Raw genomic sequence first — 20,672 nt, 5'->3', positions numbered from 1 at the left:
CCAGATCACAAAGATGTAGGAGCAGCAATGTTGGGGCCCTGCCAGGATGGCCTTTCCCAGCCCCAGTTTTCCTGAAGATGTAGGCTCTCTGACTCTTTCGAGCCTAGCCCCTACCCTAACCCTAAAAATTACCTGGAGATTTTCTGCTTGATGTTTACTTCAAGCTGTTTATTCACCTCAAAAGCAAAGAAATTAAAAAAAATGGGAGTGAAGATATCTGAAGATGTGTGCCAAATATTAATACCAAGAAATGCAGAGAAAATTATACCCATTTCCAGAAGCACTTTTGCTCTTTGCCATTGGTGTTCTCCAAAATGTTTCTTTCTCTCTGTTACTTCCTGTCAATGGTCATTACTGCTTTGCACATGTCCTGAGGCTTAAACCACCTTGGCTGTTTGTAACACGACTCAGGCCCTGGGTATGGAATACAGAAGCTCATTTTTAGGCAAATAATTTGCACATTAAAGTATTGTGGATTTATGGCTTGGATTTCCTGGCTGCATGTCTGTTCAGGATGTTATACAGTCTGCTGGGGTCTCAGTCTGTCTAGCTCTCCAGCTCTGAAAACCTCAGCAGCCATGCTGCATCTTCTGCTTAAACACAGAGCCTTGCTTTTGGAAGAGCCAATCATACAAAGCCTTTTCAGTGTACCTGGCAGAGCTTTCAGTCATCTTTCAAATACAAATTGCTTGCAAAAGAAAGCAGTGCCATTTTCTCCTTGCTGGCTTCCTGAAATGTCATGTTGGGAAAAGCACTTACCACATCTTTCATAAGAGAAAGCTTTCAGTAATGACTGGTATTTCTAAGTCTGTTGCAGCCAGTGCAGCTGTTAAAAATGTCATTGTGTATGGCACAAATAGGGGCGCATTTTGAGCAAGACCGTGCACTAACTGATTTTGGTATTAGTTGAAAAAGGGAAAAAAAAAAAAAAAGCAATAGAATGTTTGAAGAATAGACAACCTTTTGGATGTAAATGCATAAAAAAAAACAAAAATAGAAAAATAGTTGTATTAGTTTTTGAAGTCAGTAAAAATATTCACAATACTAGCTGGAAATCTATGAATTTTGCAGACTCTGTGATTGAATTTCATGTATCTATGAGTAGAATTTTGAACAATCAGACCCACAGTAATATTCCTGCATCAAAGTGCTGGAATAATTCTTTGGCAGAGTATGTTGAGTGGCTGAAATGTTCCTAATGTTTTACAAGTAAAATTTTTACTTTTACTACTGAACCTCTGAGTTCATTTTTTTATCATTTTTTACCAGTTATGATGAAAATATAAATATTATATTTTTCTATAATTAGATGTGACTATGAATAGTTCTGACAAAGCAATGCCTCACACCCCTGCATAAGTTTCCCATCTTCTTCATCTGGCCAGAATTAGGAGCTTTCCTCTCTTTCTTATAGAGATGTTAGCTTTTTGTATTCTCCTTTGGTTCTATCTGTCCTTATCTATGTTCAATTTTCATTTGTTTCTCTGTTCTGTTTCTTTACTTCTTCTCTTACATCATATATATTTTTTCCTTTTTTACCCAGTATTTTTTCTCAGCTACCTGGTTTTGTTCAATTTGTCCACTTTTGACTTGGGTCTTATGTAAGTGCATGAACACCTAATGTTTCTGAGTTCTAATGTTCACGGAACACTGAACTATAAAGTTGCCTTGGGAACTAAGGGAAGACCTAAATTTAGAACCAGTGATTTTTTTGGGGGGTTAATGGTCATTTGTCCATCTCCCATATGCACTTAGAAAATAACTTCCCAAGAAAACTGCACATTCTCAGCTGGGAAAACTGAAAGAAAAAGAACAGAAAATGAAGTTTTCTTGTGTTTCCCTTTTGCTGTGACTCATCAAAATGGTAATTGTTTCATTTCAAAGGAATTGCTTTTTAAAATGTATATATATGTCCATGTGTATCCACCATCTATAAACCTTGCAGAGATTGGCTGTGCTTCATGCTTAAAAAATGATTTAAGGATGGATATGATTTCTGCTTGTGTTTATGTTGCTGACAGATATTGATAGGGCCATTATGTTAACTGTGGGCATTGCTGGCTTCTTAACTGAACCTTGGAGCACTTGATAGCTTCAGATGGTTTGTCCTGTCAGCCTGCAAACAGCGTGGTGATGCCAGACACTCTGTGTGCCCTGCTATTCTGTGCACCATATTATTAGTGCTTATTCACCCGAGGAATTTCATCCCTTTCCAATGCTTTCCATCTCTGGCATCCAGACTTGCATAACTGTACCCCACTGGCTCCTGAGGAGCCCCTCTGAGCCTTTGTGAAAGGCTGTTCAGGGATGTGCTTGTACTGGAGCACACAAAACAGTGATCAAATGGGTCCTTCACTGAACTAATCGTGCTTATTTTCTATGCAGGGAATAAATCACAAGATAGTGGGATTGCAGAGATGGAGGAGCTTCCAGTCCCACACAACATCAAAATAAGTAACATCACATGTGATTCCTTCAAGATTTCTTGGGACATGGATTCTAAATCCAAGGATCGCATTACTCATTACTTCATCGATCTCAACAAGAAAGAAAACAAGAATTCCAACAAATTCAAACACAAGGTAATTTTAATATAAAAATCAAGGCACAAATACTTGATTTTAAACAGATGAATCTCTGTGTTTTGTTAACCTTTCAAAGCCAGGCCATGGGAAACAGGAATTGGATATCCAGAAAAGGTGGGTTTTGATTAATCTCATGGAATTTTGGTTTACTCAAAGTACCTTCTCTGCCTTCAGCCTATGTGCATGTACACACAAATACATTTGTTCCACAGAGAACTGCACATTACATTTTCTGTTTCATTTAAAAGCACTTTTGGAACCTCTCTAATGTAGTGCAAGATGCCATTTTTATTCCTGACTAGTTCTTTATCATTATTTACAAAATGTGTGTATTCTCTGCCTGTCCTTGTTCAGTGACAGACTCCTGAGAGCAGCACATATCAGTTCAACAGAAGAGCCACGAATTCTAATGCACTTCAGGAAAGCTTCCAGCAATTTCAGTTTGCGGCACTCAGCACTGTGACCTGAATATTCATCTGGCCTCTTTCCTCAAGCCTCCGGTGCAGGAACATATTGAAGGCATTGCAGGATCTGTACTTACCAAATCCAGCAAAATTTGCTTTGACCTCAGAACAGTTGAAATACTGAGATGTCTAGGGAAACATGGAATGAGACAGAACATTTTTCAAATTTAAAAATAATGTTGGCTTATCTAAAATATAAGGTTTGCCAAGGCACAAATAACTGTCCAAACAAATGTAAGGGCTGTAATTATCTCAGCACCTAAATAACTGCTGGTTTCTAAGCCAGTGGGATAAACAGAAAATATTCCCACCAATTTCTCTGAGGTTTTTTATTATGAGAGTATTTTCCATGAGATTTCTGTTAATGTAATGTGAATAATTTTCTTATTTGACCTTTTTTGTTGTTGTTTTTTTGGCTGGAAGTAACATATGCATTAAGAGTAACGAAAAATCACTATTGCTTGAAATTGAGAATTTTACACGTTTGGCCAGGGTGTTGCAGTTGCTAGGAACCAGTGTGTGAAGCACTACTAAACCTAATGTTATTATAAACATATATTATGCCCCATTTTTAATTGTAAAAGAAAATAAAGTAGTTTTTTCTTACTCTTACTAATTTTGGACTGACAGCCTTTGAATTGAAATTCCCATTTTAAAGTGCAGGAATACATATACTCTCTAAAGTGAGATGGATTCTTTCTAATTTCATTTCTTTTATTATTCTACATGTTTTTCATTCATGTGCAGACTGGTGTATACTTGCAACATTTATTTTTGTGAAAAGTAGAGCCATCTTAGAAGAGTGAACACCACATACACTTCAGAATCTTTATCACAGTGATGAGACTAGACTTAAAATGGATAGGGGGAAAAGGATATTGGTAGTGTAATAAAGATAAGCTATTAGATTTATTTTGTGATTCTCAGCAATTCCTTAGTTTTTTACTGTGCAGTAGTATTTAGTCATAGGACAAAGGTAATTGGTTTTGTAAGAATGAGCAACTAAAATCATCATCAATTAAATGATGAATAATTTGGATATCTTGTTGGAATTAACTAAAAATTGTTTGCTACTAATTTTGTTAGTGACTTGGTTAAGATTTTTTTTGCATGTAATTTTTTTGATGGTTTTATTCCCAAGCCTGAGTGACAGAGATCCAGGGAGCAGAGAGGTGGACAATAGTAAAGCACAGACTGAATACTCCAACTCTGTTCCAGAGCACTTGAGTGGTCACTTTCATGCATCTTTAGTACTAAGCAATTTTTAACACACCTTCTACGACGACCTTTGGTTAATAATTGAAGTGCTCATATTCCAAATGTGTAACACAGGTATGGTTCAAGACGAGCATCCTTCCTCCTTCTAAGGTTGGCCATAGGAGTTACCCAGCTGAAGGTCAGCAGCAGGAGCTGATAGCCCAGCAGCTGCAGCACTCGGGGCTCAGTCCTCACAGCAGGGAACTGACTTCAGTCCCCACCCATCCACTGACTTTCTAGCAAAGCTTTCACATAAAAGAGAGGGATAGCACTGCACTTTGTCCTAGCAGAGCTTTTCAGAGAGAGAAGAGGGAGCCCTACTGCCTAGATACAATAAAGAGCATTGGGATTTACTCCTAGGAGTCATACATCACCCTGCAGATGCATGTGAAAGGAGAATTCATCCTTACTTAGCTTCCAGGTAGGGTAAAGCAATACAAGTGCCCATCTCTCTCACAGTGATAATGCAAAGGACCAGCTCATTTTCTAACTTATACAGAATTAGCACTTTAAGTATCAATTTGCTCAGATAGCTGTAAGTTACTTGGGATATAGGCTTAACGTGATAAATCCATGCTGTACCTCAGGGAAGGGAGCTGTTTGTTTTCTCATGTACCTGGGAGACCATCCATGAATGATTCATCCTTCCAATAATACTGTTTCTGTTGATAAATATATAAAGTATATTCAGCATAGTTAGGGTGCATAAAGGTTTATTATTTTCTACTATCATCATCATCTCTGTGAAGGAGAAGGTTTGTATTGGTAGTGGTGTGCAAAGACTAGAATTGTAATAAGATTTTGTCTTCTTTTCAATTCATTTTGAATACTTCATCTCTTTTTTAAAATATGTAAATATTATTACTCCCACGTAGTAAGAAAAATACTCAAATATTTAGATAAACTGGGACTAGAATCTGGGTGTGCTGAGTTCCCACAATGTGGTCTACAAGATAACCTGGCAAAGGGAAGGGTAACATGAAATGGGAGAAAGTTGAAGACTGAAAGCTGCCTCTTTTCCCAAAAAGGAGACCAGAGTGACTCATACATCTTGCTGCTTAGTTATTCAAAGCTTCCAGGCTGTTCTTAGAAATTATTGCTATCTAGGTACCTTTAGATTTGTCTAGTGGGTGCTGGTAGTGGAGCAACCATCTGTCACTCTAGAATCCTGGCTCTCCTTGAGCTGGCATAGTACCTGCTTTGCACATCTTTGGTGGCTCAGTCAGGAATGAGCACTGAGCAGAAGGGAGATGAAAGGGAGAAGTGGAGAATCCACAGAGGAACCTCAATGTGAACACCTGAACAAGTGGAGAATCCACAGAGGAACCTCAGTGTGAACATCTGAACATTTCCTCTGCATTGTAGCCATTAAAAAAAAAAACAAAAAAACCAAAACAAAACAAAAAAAGAAAAAAAAGAAAAAAAAAAGTGGTGTTTGCTTAGGAAAAAAACCATCAGATTAGAGTTATGAGAAGCACCACATCTGTCCCTCCTCTCCAGCTGTACAAGATATAAACCCCTCAGTTTAATGTGGTGGTCTGCCTCTTTCTTTTTATTCTTTTTATTTTGGTAGTCTCCCCCTTTTCTGGTGTGGTTAAAAGAGATTGCTGATGCACAGCTGGAAGGTAAAGCTTTGACACCTGGGGGCAACAAGGCTTTTAATGTTACATGAAAACTGACAAAATTAATGGGGAAAAAGCTGCCACTGGAGTGTGACCCAGGTGGGAGCTGTTTTTACCATAACCCAAGAAGCGGTGACAGGAAGAACAATGATGTTAACTGTGGCACCTGCTGACTGCATTAGCAGTAGCAGACTCAGTCCAGTGGGATGCCTTTTGGAGTGGTAGCTTTAAATATCATCTGGTGTTCTCTTTTTTTTTCTGTAAATTTTCCCTACATATTATTAATTGTAGCATGCACAACTGTCTCCTTTTCAGATAAATTTTTCACCCAACTATTATTTAATTTAAATGAAAATTGGCAAAAGAGAAATCATGACAACAAAATTTTACCCTGCATTCACTCAATTACATCAATTCTTATGATATCCCAAGCTGCTAATTTTACAGTTTCTTAATACAGAAACTGAAGATAATTTTGTGCTGATAGGAAAACAAAAGGAGAAAGATCTTTTTCCATAATAGAAGACAAGGGAAAAAAAAAATCCTTCAGATCTTGCTTAGAGATCATGACCAGAAAATATCTCCCTTCTATTCTTTTTTTCCTTAAAGGACTACTATGCTAGTATTTACAGGTAGATGATTATGGACTAGTATTTATGGGTGGACAGTTAAGGATATCCTTTAAAGTATCCACTTTTCACATGGCAGCTGTCTTACTATTCTGTTATTACTGGTGAACATTCAATAGTAAATATCTCTCATTCTATCACAGCTCCTTAGGTACAGAGAACCATTCAGCTCCATCACAAGTCCTTTCCCCCACAGTTCTAGCATAAACTGTCGCGTTTGTCAATTTTTCTGTCCCTTTGTGGTCTGTACCAAAGTCTTGGTAGTGTAGAAATCAAGTATATCAACTGCAACAAGCAGCTATTTTTCTTGGTTCACCCTGGGGCTGTGATATACTGGAAGAGCAAAACAGAGGACCTGAAGGGGCAGTGGAAGGGAAAGCAAGAGGTTCAGTGATAGGCACAGGCTGTTTGGCTTCTTCTGGCTATTCCTGTACAGAAGGGTATTTTGAAAGATGTGTACCAGCTGTACTTATTCTGCAATGTGTTTAATTTTGCCTGTTGAAATTTAGTTTGGAAGGTAGCAGCAGCAGTGTAGATGGACTGATTGACAGCAGGAGGGATTTTGTTTGATTACGTTGGCTGAAAGAAAACAGGGAGAGCACAAGAAGCTCTTACATTAAGATACCTTTGTTCTCAGTAAGCACAAATGGTCCTAGTCTGAAATATATATTTTGGCTACATATAATAGTAATACTCTACAGTCACTGGAACAAATAATTAATTAATATGTGCAAGTTATCCCCATGTCTCTTAGAACAGGCCTTACACCACTGTCCTCTGCCACTGCTCACTTTGCTGTGCCAACTGTGGGAAGAAACTCAAGTTGCAGCAAAGAGCCAGGGGTTGGGGACTACACTGCAAAAGCTGTGAAGGAAAGGGTGGTAGATTTGTTTAGTTTCACTGCTGACTTGTGTGTCCTTTGTCATTTTGTTTCTGTCAGGACGTACCAACCAAGCTGGTGGCCAAGGCTGTTCCTCTGCCCATGACAGTGCGTGGGCACTGGTTCCTGAGCCCCAGGACAGAGTACACCGTAGCAGTGCAGACAGCCTCGAAACAGGTCGATGGTGATTACGTCGTTTCAGAGTGGAGTGAAATCATCGAGTTTTGTACTGCAGGTAACATTGCTGAGGGATCTTGTTCCACAGGCTGGAGTCAATTAATGCTGGCTCTGCTGCCAGACTGGGCTGGTCACCTGCCAGTGTCAATTGCTGGTAGCCTTAAATAGTCACCCCTAGAAAGTGGAATTCAAACTTTAGGCTTTGTATGTGCTGAGGTTTGGCACATTAAGCAGAGGCAGCTGGACCACCCTTTTCTCATGCAGTAGCTTAGCTGTCTCAGGGTGCTGTGCCTGGCACCAGTGCTTCTCCCAGACCAGGAAAGGGCTACTTGTGTGCCTGTCACTGCCTACCAGCACCTGTGGGGCAAAGGAAGAGCTGTCAGGCAGCCCCCTGACAGCTTAAGAAATTCTGCTGCTCTGCCTTCTCTGCATGCTGCAAAGCCTCAACACCATCAACACTCCATCTCAAGAGTCACTTTGGCCAGTCTTTGATTTATAAAGCCTCCTTTGGACGTTCATGACCTGCTGCCAGTGTGCATGCCTGTGTGAAAGCTGAAGACTGAGGCAAGCGCACTATGAATCCCATGTTGGTTTTGAAGCCATTTAAGCTGGGTCCTAAGCGAGCTGTTACAGTTAGTTAGCTGTGACAGTTAGTTCTATCATTGGTTGTTGGCTCACAACCAGGTTTGTCAACTGATAGCAGGCAGAGAGGGCAGTCCTGAGCTCCTCTGCAGTCCTGAGCTGCACTGCAGTCCCAAATATAGGGAAACCAGCTCTAACATAGGAAATCCTGAGCCAAAAGTTGCTGTAGGCTTGTAGAATCTTCATAAGGATGGAGTTGGAAGAATCACAAATACCTGCTCCTGCCATTTGATTTGCTTGTTGCCACTGTTGAAAACTGGGGCGTGATGTATATTACCAAGATTCTGTTCCCAGTTTTCAGTCTGCATGTGTCTGGCTTTTGGAGAGTGTTGTGGTTTTTCTTGCCCCCTGTACTAGCAGTTTGTCTTTCCTTTCCAGATTATTCAAAAGTTCACCTAACACAGCTATTGGAAAAAGCTGAAGTGATTGCAGGCCGTATGCTTAAACTGTCTGTTTTTTATCGGAATCAGCACAAAGAATACTTTGATTATATCAGGTAAGAAACTAAACATATACAAAGTCCTTTGGCAAATTAAAGGAGTAATGAAAATAAGTAAATAGACTCAGCTGTGCTAAAGCTAGAGCAGAATGTCTGTGTGCTTTATCACCCATTCTGAGGAAGGCAAAGAATCAAATACAACTCATTTCTCTCACCTTGCTTAACTTGACACTTCCATTAGGCAATAAAAGCCTGTGTTTTGAAGCAGAAACTGAGGTACTCATACGGCCTCCAGTCTGGTTAAAGCATTTGTAATCATAATGGAGAGTTTAGTAGCCAAATATTTCCACTGTACTGAGAAATTAAGAGTGAGATGACTGAGAGTAGGAGGGTACAACAGTGTGTATAGGCATTTGCCTTCATGTAAGAGTTCCATCTCAAACATTTGCTCTCCAACCATCCCATTTCCATGCCCAAATGCGGTTATACAGACTCTGCAATCTGAATGTTAATTTACAGACCATGTGAGGAGAGAGAGGGCACAATGTTTAGACAGTGTTACGACACCGTGCTTCAGTTGGAATGAAAAATAGGATAGCTGGAGGTAGGTTCCCTGCTCTGTTGGAGACCCAGTGTGCCCTCCATGCATGGTTGGAAGTGTCAGTACAAGAAAAAAAGCAGCTTTTTGATGGAAGGAGTATGCTGAGTGAGCAGGAACAGCCCCACACGGTAACCTTCTCCTGTTAAAAGAACATGGATGAGAGGTAAGCAGTGTGTTGGAAGGCTGCAGCACTGACTGCGCATCTTTAATATTCATGGGGAGATGGGGCTCCTGATGGGCCACATAATTTCAGTTTTATGTGTGTCACACCAGTACCTGCCTAGAATGGAAAGTTTTTTAAGCAACTCAAGGTAATCCAGCTTCAAAGAACAGACTACACCACACTTGGAAACATTCCCACTTTGTAGTCACTGGTATCTGATTTATTCCAAGAGTGTACTGGATATTGCAGAGCATGGGCTTACTCTTCTCCGTCTGTGTCTTGGAAGGATTATGTTATTGTACATAGGGACAAAGCTGCAAAACTCGGTGGAGGTAGAGAATAAATTGCAGTTACTGAGGCTCTTCGAGGCCCTCATAAGCTACTGCTGTCATCTTGGGCTGGATACCACAGAAGGGAAATGCCTGTGCTGTTCTGATCTTCATGTTACTTTGTTTTCAGCTATGTAATCATAGTGCATCTGCCTTTGTGTTCATTAGTGTTAAAAATTACCACTGAGGTGCATTTATAGCTGTGGGTTTGTATAGCTTGTTCTGCCAAATGTGACTCTAATTGATTGCACTCTATCTGTTCCCCTTCCTCCTGTTAAGTTCTTTCTTGGTGCAACACCGCTAGAGATGAGTTTGTTTACCCTCTGTTAGTGAGCTGGAGACAAAAAGCTGTGTTTTACCAGGTCAGTGGAAAGCTACAGTACCAGAACTGGCTGATGGTCACCTCTTTTGAACAGAAATAGACTAAACAGTCACAAGTGCTAATCTCTCCTCAGTATAGCCATCTGCATGTTATGTTAAAAACCCTAACCACATGCTTCCTGTTAGGGAAAATTCCTTGTCATCCCATGCCTGCCAATGGCCTCTGGTGTCATCACAGCCTGGAAAAGCTCTGGTAGCACTGGCACACAGGCAGCTGTTCCTGGTGCTAAAGCAGCATCCCCTAAATGGAGGTTTGAGGTGAGAGCTCAGAAGGGGTGCTTGAGTCACTGCAGCTTACTGGGCTGGGAGCACCACAAAGCAGCTCAGGTCGCCCAAAAGGGCGACCTATAATTAGCCTAATTGGCCACTGGATGTCAGTATCTTGCCACAGAAATGGAACCTACTTTCTCAGAATGAAGCCTGACTTTTCAGGTTGCAGAGGTTTCAGGTGGTCATTTAAGCTCATTTAACCTTTTTTATTTTTTTCCCCTCTTTTTCTTTTCTCCCTAGTAATCTCTTCAGTCATAAAATACTAATTATACCCCCCCACTCCAATCAATGTCTCATGAAGTAAGGCTTGAGACAGTAAGTAGGTAGTATTTGAATGGCTCAGAAAACTTCTGAAGTCTATCTTAGAGTAAAATAAAGATGTGCTGCTGAGGAAATTACAGGTAATGAAAAAGTAATCACAGCTGGAGATATTACTGAGTTAATTTAGAGCTTTTTGTAATGTATACACTGAATTTGTTTGCTTTGACTGCTACCTCCCATGTTAACCAAGCAAAACCTTCTCCCACACAGCACTATTTTATATAGACCTGTTGCAAATTAAAAGCAGAGCAAGAACAGTCTTTCTTGGTTAGCTTCCTCTCTCCTAAAAGAAGGAAAGAAGGACAAAAGGAAAAAAAAAAAGTAAAAAAGTAAAAGCAAAGCAAGAGGGGAATATAAGAATCTCCAGCCCCAGAGTCTCATGTATTTTTAGTCTGTCATGTCAGTGAATATAAAGACATTTATACTAAGGGTGCCTAGCAAATATGGTGTTTTGCAGGACTTACAAAAAAGGATGGCTCCCTTTCAGGTATCACATGGTTGCATGTGCAGAGAAAGCCAAAGCTGCCACTGGGGCATTTCTAGAGCTGTGTGGGGCAAAAATCCTGGGAACTGCCCTGCTATACATAAAATCCCAGGGGCTAAGAAGGGTTAGATGGGGTGTTTTGGAGTATTTTGGAGTGTTCTACTGAGTTTAACAGCCTAATGCTGCTGAACATAATATGGGATTTGGCGTTTTAAAAATTTACTTGTACATTTATTTTCACTGGAATGAAACTGAGCTAAGCTTGGGAAAAAAAAAAAAAAAAAAAGTCTTTTTTTACCCTTAGGACTACTGACTGCAGAAGCTGGATACCAACCAAAGTGGAAACTAACCAAATTGCCTAGTTCTCTGTGCCCAGGTTTGCACTGATTGAAGCCTGCACTAAACCAATTAGACTTGAAATGATCATTTGGGGACAAAAAATACTGGTAGACAGTACATTCTTTCCTATAACCTCTCTGAAAAGCATCCTTCAGAAATAACTTTCACTGGCAGTTTTCTACATGAGCTTTATACTGCCTATGCTAAAAATGCATATTAACAAACAGTATATTCAGCATAGGGAGACTGACTTACAATATTCAACATGTGTTTATTGTTAGAAATGTAGTGGAAGTCTGAACAAATTAGCTAATTAAAGACATTTGTGATTTAGGGGCTTTTTTGTTTGTTTTTTTTTGCCTACATATGATAACCAGACAGCTGACAGAGAAGGCAGGCTGGAAAAGCAAATTTTCCCCTTGAGCAGGAATTATTCTAGCTCTTCCCAAGTCTGATTGCACTTCATTTTCTTGGTCCTAAGACTATGACATTAATCCCAGCTTTCAGTGTAATGGTTTTCCTTTGTGTCCCTTCAGTCCTGTTTCCAAACAGCATGATAACTTTTCACTTTTTCTTTCCTATGTGTTACAAAATAAACAATACCAGTCCTTCATTTGTAGAGAGCATCATGGGAATGCTATGCAGCCCTCTGTTAAGGATAACAGTGGCAGCCATGGCTCTCCAATCAGCGGGAAGCTGGAAGGCATCTTCTTTAGCTGCAACACTGAGTTTAACACCGGGAAGCCACCTCAAGATTCACCCTATGGAAGATACAGGTATGAGATTGCAGCTGAAAAACTCTTCAACCCAAATACTAACTTGTACTTTGGAGACTTCTACTGCATGTACACAGCCTACCACTACGTCATCCTCGTGATCGCCCCCGTGGGGTCACCAGGAGATGAGTTCTGTAAGCAGCGCCTTCCCCAGCTAAATATAAAAGATAACAAATTTCTGACCTGCGATGAAGAAGATGGGGTCATGGTTTACCATCATGCCCAGGATGTTATTCTGGAAGTAATTTACACTGATCCTGTGGATCTCTCCCTTGGCACAGTTGCAGAAATTACTGGTCACCAACTAATGAGCTTGTCTACTGCAAATGCAAAGAAAGATCCCAGCTGCAAGACCTGCAATATCAGTGTTGGACGTTAAAACTTCTTTCATTCCTTAGGAGCCTTCAAACCTCTGTTGCCCATTTCCATAGTCAGACAGTTCTGTCAGAAGCATGCACATGCCGCTGTCACCAAAAGCAACTACCAGTCTTCAAAATCTCCAATAGCCTTCTTAGGATCTCTTCTCTCCCTCTTTCCCTTCTGTTCTCCCGATGCTTTAAATGATTAGAAGTCCTGGATTTCTTTCTGGCAACCATTTATACCTAGATGCTGCAAAAATTGTTTTCTGTTTCTTGCCAAACATAACAAAATCCTATATAAACTGCTTCAGCAAAATAAAAATAACGGCTTATAAATGGTGTTTAAATATGCATTCATTTTAACTACTGAACAAGTACTGGGATAACTGAACAGCATGAAAGGTTGTAATTGCAGCATGATTTGAATTTCAGAGCCTAGAAATGTCAGCACTTCCAACGTGTTGTTTGACAGTGTTATTTATGTTATTTATATTAGCTAACTGAAAACAGAAACTGTGTCTCGACATAATAAATATAATAGAAAAATATTTTATTTGTACTGTTGTATAAAATATTATACAATCATATAGAATATATAGATTACATTTTAATATCAATTGTATACATGTCATTAAATCATTTTCCCTTATCAAAGATGTAGTTTGTAAACTTCAAATAGCTCTGTATCTGTTCCTGTTGCTCTAGATGACTTTAATTAAAACAGATTTATGAAGACCATTTCTGATTCATAAAAGTTAAGTTATAAATTATTAAATCAGTAACTGAAACAACAAACAGCTGCAAAATAAAAAATTCCTTTTTTAGTGTTCATATTATTTCCTCCATACTACTTGAAGATGCGTACATTTTCCAAATCATGCCATTACATACTAGATAAATACAAACGTGGTTGGTACATAATAGGCTTATTAAAATCAAAATCTTCTTACCAAGGTAGAAAACAGCTTGCTTATACTATGTGGTCAATACAAAATGACAGGTAAAGCAAAACACTAAACATGATTCAACTGGTTCCAGTCCCTTATTTTTTTCTTTAAGTAATTCTTCCCTTCTTTCTGTCTGGGCTAGGAATTCCCCAGAATCCCTGCTTTTCATTTCTAGTACGAAACCTACTGATACTCCTTCTATTACTAGTCCACTTTTCACACCAATGGCCTATCACAAACAGTGACAATTCTCCTTAATATTATGAAGTGTAGTGTTCTGAAAGTTAAGAAAGATGTGTAACTCCAATGGAAAAATAACTTTTTCTAACCTTATTCTCAGTAAACAAGAAGTCTAGCAGTCCTCATCAGATAACTGTGACACTCACTTATATACCATGTACTTTATCTACCCAAAATATCTTAGCATAATGCATTAATCTAGTCCTGTTTTCATATATATATATATATGTGGCAATTTATAACACAAGAAGTACTTCAACATTTTACAAAGTGCATGCGTCTAAACGAGCTTTGGTAGTTAGAGAAGCGAATGTTATAGCATCGGGCAAACCAAAGTGCAAAGGTTAATAGAGAAATCAAAATTAGCATGTAGTTGATCTATTTACTGACTTTTAAATTCTGTGAGCCAGGTCCTGTGAACTAGTGTAAAGGACAGCAGCCAGTACATTTGTTCCACCTTTCCTCAGCCACCTGTAGCTATTTTGTTTTGCCAAGCACTTTCTCTTATTCCTACAACACCACTAGTTCCATTTGGCATCACGTTCTGGCCTTTTCTTGCATAAGCAGCATCACTCTGCTCTACTCCTGGCACTGCTTCTTCTTGTGTACCTTTTTTTGAAGCCACTGGAATTGAATGGCCACTCTGTCTTGACAGCTAGAGTATTTTCTGAGTTTTCCTTTCACTCACCTTAATTCATTTCTTTTAACCTAGTGAATCAGCACCTTGATAGCCAACATTATTAATTAGTTATAAGTCATGTTAATTCTGGAAACAAACGTGTGGCACATTAGCATGTACTAAGATGTACTAAAAACCTGCAGAACATTTCCTCACACTTAGAGCAATTCTCAGTTCTCCAAACTGAGAATCTACATCACTTCAGTATCCTTTTAATTTCTTAACATTCTCACAGTGCACTTCAAGGCTTTTTCAAAAGGAAAAATATATTCTATAGTCCACTCACCCATCTTGCATATTGCTGTCCTCTCTCATCACAGTTATTATAACTGGTAAAGTGCATCAAAAATCTCAGTGTGTCAAATAATTGTGCAGCAGACCAAGACCTGTAAAATTACTTTCTCTTTTTCATTACTTGTTTGTTTGCTTGGATTTTTTTTTTTTCCCCTAGAGATCAATATCACAGCATTGCATTCACTTCAAATCGTTTTGGAAATATCATGCTTACTAATGAGAACCTCCAGGAGCCTGATTTTTGCTTTTGTGTGCTTGTATTCAGAGTATTCCTCAGCCATTGGCACCCGATCTTCTTTCTGAGGACTCCTATGAAAAGTAAATAAAAGCACCATCATTTTTTATGAGTAAGAGGAGAAACAGTCTTAAAAATTAATTGCAACAACTGATGAAGATTGGGGTTTCTTTACTGACTGTAAATGACTAAAGATAATTTGACAGGACTAAAAGGTTCTAATATATAGAAATAAAATAATATTTAAAATACTGAATATTCATACACCAGATAACTTTCTTGACAGCTGTGGAAGCATAACTACTTGATGCTCAAATATGCAGAGAAGTCGTAATAGTGCTTTGAAAACTGTTACCAGTGCCCACATACACCACAGTTTTCAACAAAAAGGTTTGCTAAATGAAGAGGAGGAAAAACAGAGTGAAAAATGGTCAGTATTTAATTCTGGATAAAAAAACCTGTGACTTCTGGTTTTAAAATATGTCTGTTTAAAAATGCCTCATTGTCCCTGCAGACTGACATCCTCAGAAAGAGATTTTTAGCAGCCTCCCTTCAGCTCAGGGAATATCCAGTGCTGAGGTGGAGTTTATACCCATTTCAGGTGTGTCCTGGAAGATCCCCAAATCCTGTCTTTCCTCACGGATGACCACATTTTGAAGGAATTAGGTAGAGCTATAGATGGGCATCTCCAGAGACCAGACATTTCCAGGGTATTTTCCAGCCCTTAGGTGCAGCCCCTTTGGCCTGCTCACCCCAGAGTACCAACCCTCACAGAGAAAAACACCCCTGCCCAGGACCCAAAGGGGACATGGAGAGGGCTCTGCTGAGCTGCTGAGTTACCTTCCCGTCTGTTTGTAGAACTGCTCCTCAAACTCTCGAAGAGCCTTGCGAAGCCTCTTCTTATCAGCCCTTGTTTCTCTGAGATGTTCAAGCAGAACGGGCCTGTGAAACATAGATGAGAACATGAAACCCTCTGGTGCTTGGGAGGGCTGTGAAAGCCCTGGATTTGGGTAGCAGAGACCTTCTGCTCTGGGCCTTTGGCAGGCACTGACCAGAGCCCTGAGACATTCCATCACACTCCATACACAGTTGTACTCCTGCCCTTTTACTGGTACTCCAGCTAATAAAGGGAAGGCAGAGACTCTGGTCAACAGAGGAGGAGAAGCATTCAGGGCTGATACTTGCTACTAGCCTTAATTCCCTGTGGAATTAATGGGGTATAAAGGGCTCAGTATCTCACAGGAGGAAATGCTGTAACTGAATTAAAGTCAACATCCAAGCCCTGCTCCTATTTGCAGCTGTTCCCAATCATTACTGCGATGCAGTGGAAATGCTAGTGGTACCCAGAAGCAAAATTTTTGGAGGCCATGTTTTAGCTAGTGTTCAGAGAGTAAGGGTTTTAAGCAGAAAGAGAATTCTGTTATGAATTTGCTCCTGGTAATTGTTTTATTTTTATTTTTTTTTCATAATGACAAAATGCACAGAAATATCTTCCCAGCATTTATGAACAAACTATTGTACACATAGTTGAGTTACATAGAAATCTAAGTAATTTTTATTTGATCTCCATAGTGTTAGAGTCTAGTTAGCTTCATTTATGCATCTAAGACGTGCCAATCGAAACACAAAAGAAAGATACCATCCCCTAAGTTATGAGAACATATGTGTTCCTGGAAGGCACAGTCTTCAACAAGTTACCTTTCCCCTCCTGGAGACAAAAAGTTGGCACAAAGTTGTTTTAATAAACAGCTCAAACCACCAGTATGCTGCCCAAACAATGAATCTCCGTTGCCTCCTCTCTCCCATAAGAAAGCACTGAATCACTCCTTTGGTATAGAATATACCTATGCAACAGGTGTGGCTCATATTTCTTTTACAGGCTCATATTTTACTCACAAAGTCTAAAAGAATTGTTTCAAAACATTCAGGGGGAAAAAAGAGAGAACTTACATTGTTGCCTCATGTAAATTGGACATAGACAAGGCTGTTTGCCTGTAAACTTTCTTTTCATCCAGGGGTGAAATATGTGCAGGCTCACTCTCCTCCTGTGAGTAACATAGGTGCTCTTCAACAGGAAAGCAAGACATTGGACCAGATGATAACTCATGGGTGCTCTGAGAATGGTCTTCATCTGAGTCTTCCTCCTCCTGCTTGGGAAATACAAAACATTATCAAATTAATTGTTTAAATTACAGTACTTACAGTAATAGGCTGACAACATAAAGAATTAGGATCTGACTTCCTGGATGTATTAATTGAAACAGATTACACATATTGAAAGGTTTAACAGATCTACCTCAGGTTGTTCATGAAAGCACTCCTGTGGGGTCACTGGGTTACTGTGTATTCCCTACCAGTGAGTAAAAAGGACAGAAGTTGGCCCTGCTTCCAAGTGTCTCCAGCCCAGAATTTATTTCTGGCTATCCAAAAGCCCTTACACATAGCAAAGATTTAACTAACATTCTGTATTTATGTAAGCAGTGCAGTCTGGCTGGAACTTGTACTCCTCTTACATATACATCTCCATTATTATTATCTCCTGATATTATATCCAGATGTTTTGACTATAAAAAGAGCTGAAGGGAGAGATTCCACAGTTTTATAGCTACTAGTGTTAACTTCTAAAATAGACTGGTATTGGTGTCTTGCTCACATTCCTCCACCCTCAGAAAAAAATTAAGCTATTAAGACTAAGGCTTAAACACAAAAATTCCATGGGACAAAGCTCCTAACAAGTAACACTTTGGGGAAATTTCAGGGAAATTTTTCAATGAAATACTCATATGCAAGTATGCAAAGCTTTGCACTGTGATTTTTCAAAGAAATGTGAAGTTACACTGTCATCTAACAAGACTATAGTAATTTTTAAAATGGACCTAGCCCAAATTACTATTAGATTAATATTTTTGGTAGACGTGCTAATTAACTTCCGAGTAGCTGGTTTCCACTGCCTTCACTCACTATGAGACCAGTACTGTTCCATAGCACCAATGTATTATTAAAGTACTACAAATTGCATATATGTACTACGCAATTGATGAAAGCATTGTTGATAACATATAGAAGTTAGATATAGTGACAGCAGAGTCCTTCATGAAAGAGAAAGATTTCCTTCTGTGTTGTAGATGTTTGCCACAATGGAAAACTAATGCCAGCCACTTCGATGTCTTAGCCAGCCCACTGAAGTTCTTGTCTCAGAAACTGCTGCTGTACATTGGAACCTCTGGCATGCGCAGAAGTTGAAATTTACAGAGCATTTGCTCTATTTGAAGTATCAACACCCTGTATTAACCAGTGAGCAGGTTTTTTGGATATCCATCAGCATTACCGCTAAACGGACATACAGGTACAAATCAAACACAGCATTTTGTATGTTTCCTTGACAATGGATGAATTCTTTCCAACTTACAATTGTTGTGATCAAGGATGGAGCGGCCAGAAGTTTCTTGATAATTCTGTATCTGTCGTAAAGAGGTTTCATGAGACTCTTTTCTTGCTTAGTTACCTAAAGAGAAATCATATCAAAACATAGCCCTCAAAAATTAAAAAGTAAATTAAAAAGGTTCTAATTTTCTCCTATAAAGCTGAAAAAGGTATTATAAGAGTATGAGCAGATGTGTATTTTGGTTCAATAGATATTCCATGGGAACTGTAATTCAGTCAATACAATCTAAAAAGGAAAAATTACAATCTATTTTCTAATGAAGAATACCCAGTGTGGTTTCCTCACTTTTTTGGCCACATTGCCCAGGCAAAGGGTAAATTATTCTCTCTCTGAGGCTGCTGCTAGAGCAGTAGCAGTTTAGATGTGCTGCTGCTGTGCCTTGCATTGCCAGCTCACACCCTTAGCTGTGATGACAGCAGCAGGAATGTCACAGCCTGCCTGGGACAAGCCACTCATTGGTCCAGTGGGATGGAGAGCACCAAGAATACAGTTCTGCAGCCTGCACATGGAGCTGCTCTGTGCAGCTTTGCTGTGTGCATTCCTCACCAGAGCTGCCTTCCACAATGGGGATTTACTGTCCCTTCATTTACTTTGCTCTTGGTCTTTCATGAGCACTTGGAGCATTTGGAAGAGAATATGATTTTAAATCAGGTGTTAAGTGCCTGATCCAGCCACAAATATTCACAAATACAAAAATACACCTTAGGGAAACTAGCTGTACACTAGATTGACTTACTGCATTAAGGAAAAAAAAAAGAAAAAGCAAATTCCATAAGGAAAAAAAACAACAGAACAAGACAACCCTCCCACCCCAGCCAACCAACCATGTCATGCCACCACATCCCCACACTCCCAAAGTAACATTTTTCTCAGTGATAAAACATCCAAGCGGAGTCATTTGCTCCTAGTCCACCATCAGCCCCTACTCATCAGCTCCCACACCTGAGCACTCACTGGGTGCAATTTCACTGATTTTTGGCACTACAGAGAGGCCCAGGTGCACCTGCTCAGATGAGTGAAGACATGGCAGGTATGAAGAGAGTGGCTGATGGCAAAAACAATAGTCCATAGCTGCTCAGAAAGACAAATGCCTGGACAGCAGGAGCAAGAGGGACAGTAGACAAACGCAGGCTGGTGACACTGCTCACATCTGGCTGATGGAGTACTTAGGTACCACTTCTAGAGCCACCCTTCACTGCAGAATGTCAGGACTTGCCTATCCCAGCCTGGCTGCTTCTCTTCCCCAAGCATCCTGTTCTATTTAACTACAACACAGAAGAGCTCTAGGGAATGCCAAACAAGCCAAAAGAGAGAATTTTTTTTTTGCTTTCAACCTGGTCAACGGCCTCTCTGTTTGACTATGTCAGGTAAGTCTGGATAGAGATGGTGCTGAGCCATACCAGACATCAGCAGGGCAAACATCAGCCCCAGGACACCCCACTGTGTTTCAGGGATGATGTTACAGAGCTGCTTCAGCCCTGAGAAGAAGCACCCTCTCTGAACCCTTTGCTACAAAGGCACCCTGCTATTCTCTTTCCTATCTCTGAATCAAGTCTCTTTTACCTCTACATTGTACTAATAATTTCTTCTTTGTTTTCCTTCTTAAGAAATATAATTTCTTCATACCCTTCTTGCATACTCACTCCATCCCTCAGCTTTCATTCCAAGCCCAAAGAAGATGAACAAAAATGGGGTCAGAACCAGATTATAATTTTAACAGCTGGCATATTTTTGGACAAACAGTGGTGCCAGTTCCCTCCTCCTCTACCACAACAGCTACTAGCCAGAAACAGACATTCACAAGAATACAGACATTCATATCAAAAAGAAATTCCTCGACTGTGTAGACAAATTTTCAAATCATAATCTCACCAATTGTGGCATTTTTTTGTTTGCACCTACATTCAGCAATGAGGTCCCTTGAATGGATTTTGAACAATACTTTAAGTCCTGCTGTGTAGTAAAGGCAAACATGTACAATAGGTCATGCAATTTTGTAGTTCATATCTCAGATGGTACCCTATATAAAACCTTCCTCAGCTTATAAGCATTCTAATCATACATGACAGCAGAGCCGAATCTTCTGTGAATACGTAATCTTTCAATTTACTCCT

The 20,672-nt window shown here is 39.6% G+C and overlaps 2 protein-coding genes across 9 annotated transcripts in view; one reads left to right on the top strand and one right to left on the bottom strand.

Moving 5' to 3' along the window:
* Window positions 1-13,009, top strand: part of PHYHIPL (phytanoyl-CoA 2-hydroxylase interacting protein like) — a 132,847-nt gene extending 119,838 nt beyond the window's left edge. For all 4 annotated transcript variants that reach the window (XM_088059682.1, XM_088059684.1, XM_088059683.1 and 1 more), the window contains 4 exons: window positions 2,386-2,582; window positions 7,498-7,672; window positions 8,635-8,752; window positions 12,204-13,009. In XM_088059682.1, coding sequence (XP_087915808.1) covers window positions 2,386-2,582; window positions 7,498-7,672; window positions 8,635-8,752; window positions 12,204-12,738 — 1,025 coding nt within the window. In that variant the 3' untranslated portion in view covers window positions 12,739-13,009. The remainder of the gene's footprint in view (window positions 1-2,385; window positions 2,583-7,497; window positions 7,673-8,634; window positions 8,753-12,203) is intronic.
* Window positions 13,010-13,421: 412 nt separating this feature from the next.
* FAM13C (family with sequence similarity 13 member C) overlaps window positions 13,422-20,672 on the bottom strand; it is a 116,351-nt gene continuing 109,100 nt past the window's right edge. For 3 of the 5 annotated variants that reach the window (XM_088059677.1, XM_088059679.1, XM_088059681.1), the window contains 4 exons: window positions 18,523-18,618; window positions 17,064-17,263; window positions 15,954-16,055; window positions 13,422-15,187 (listed from right to left, as the gene is read on the bottom strand). In XM_088059677.1, the coding sequence (XP_087915803.1) occupies window positions 15,064-15,187; window positions 15,954-16,055; window positions 17,064-17,263; window positions 18,523-18,618 (522 nt within the window). In that variant the 3' untranslated portion in view covers window positions 13,422-15,063. The remainder of the gene's footprint in view (window positions 15,188-15,953; window positions 16,056-17,063; window positions 17,264-18,522; window positions 18,619-20,672) is intronic. The other 2 variants (XM_088059678.1, XM_088059680.1) reach the window with 1 other exon arrangement.

The sequence above is a fragment of the Pseudopodoces humilis genome, chromosome 9 (genome assembly GCF_049639895.1).
Source record: "Pseudopodoces humilis isolate 2021_Gansu_Grassland_sample_001 chromosome 9, ASM4963989v1, whole genome shotgun sequence".
Classification (NCBI taxonomy): Eukaryota; Metazoa; Chordata; class Aves; order Passeriformes; family Paridae; genus Pseudopodoces; species Pseudopodoces humilis.
This window is presented reverse-complemented; position numbering and strand designations above follow the sequence as displayed.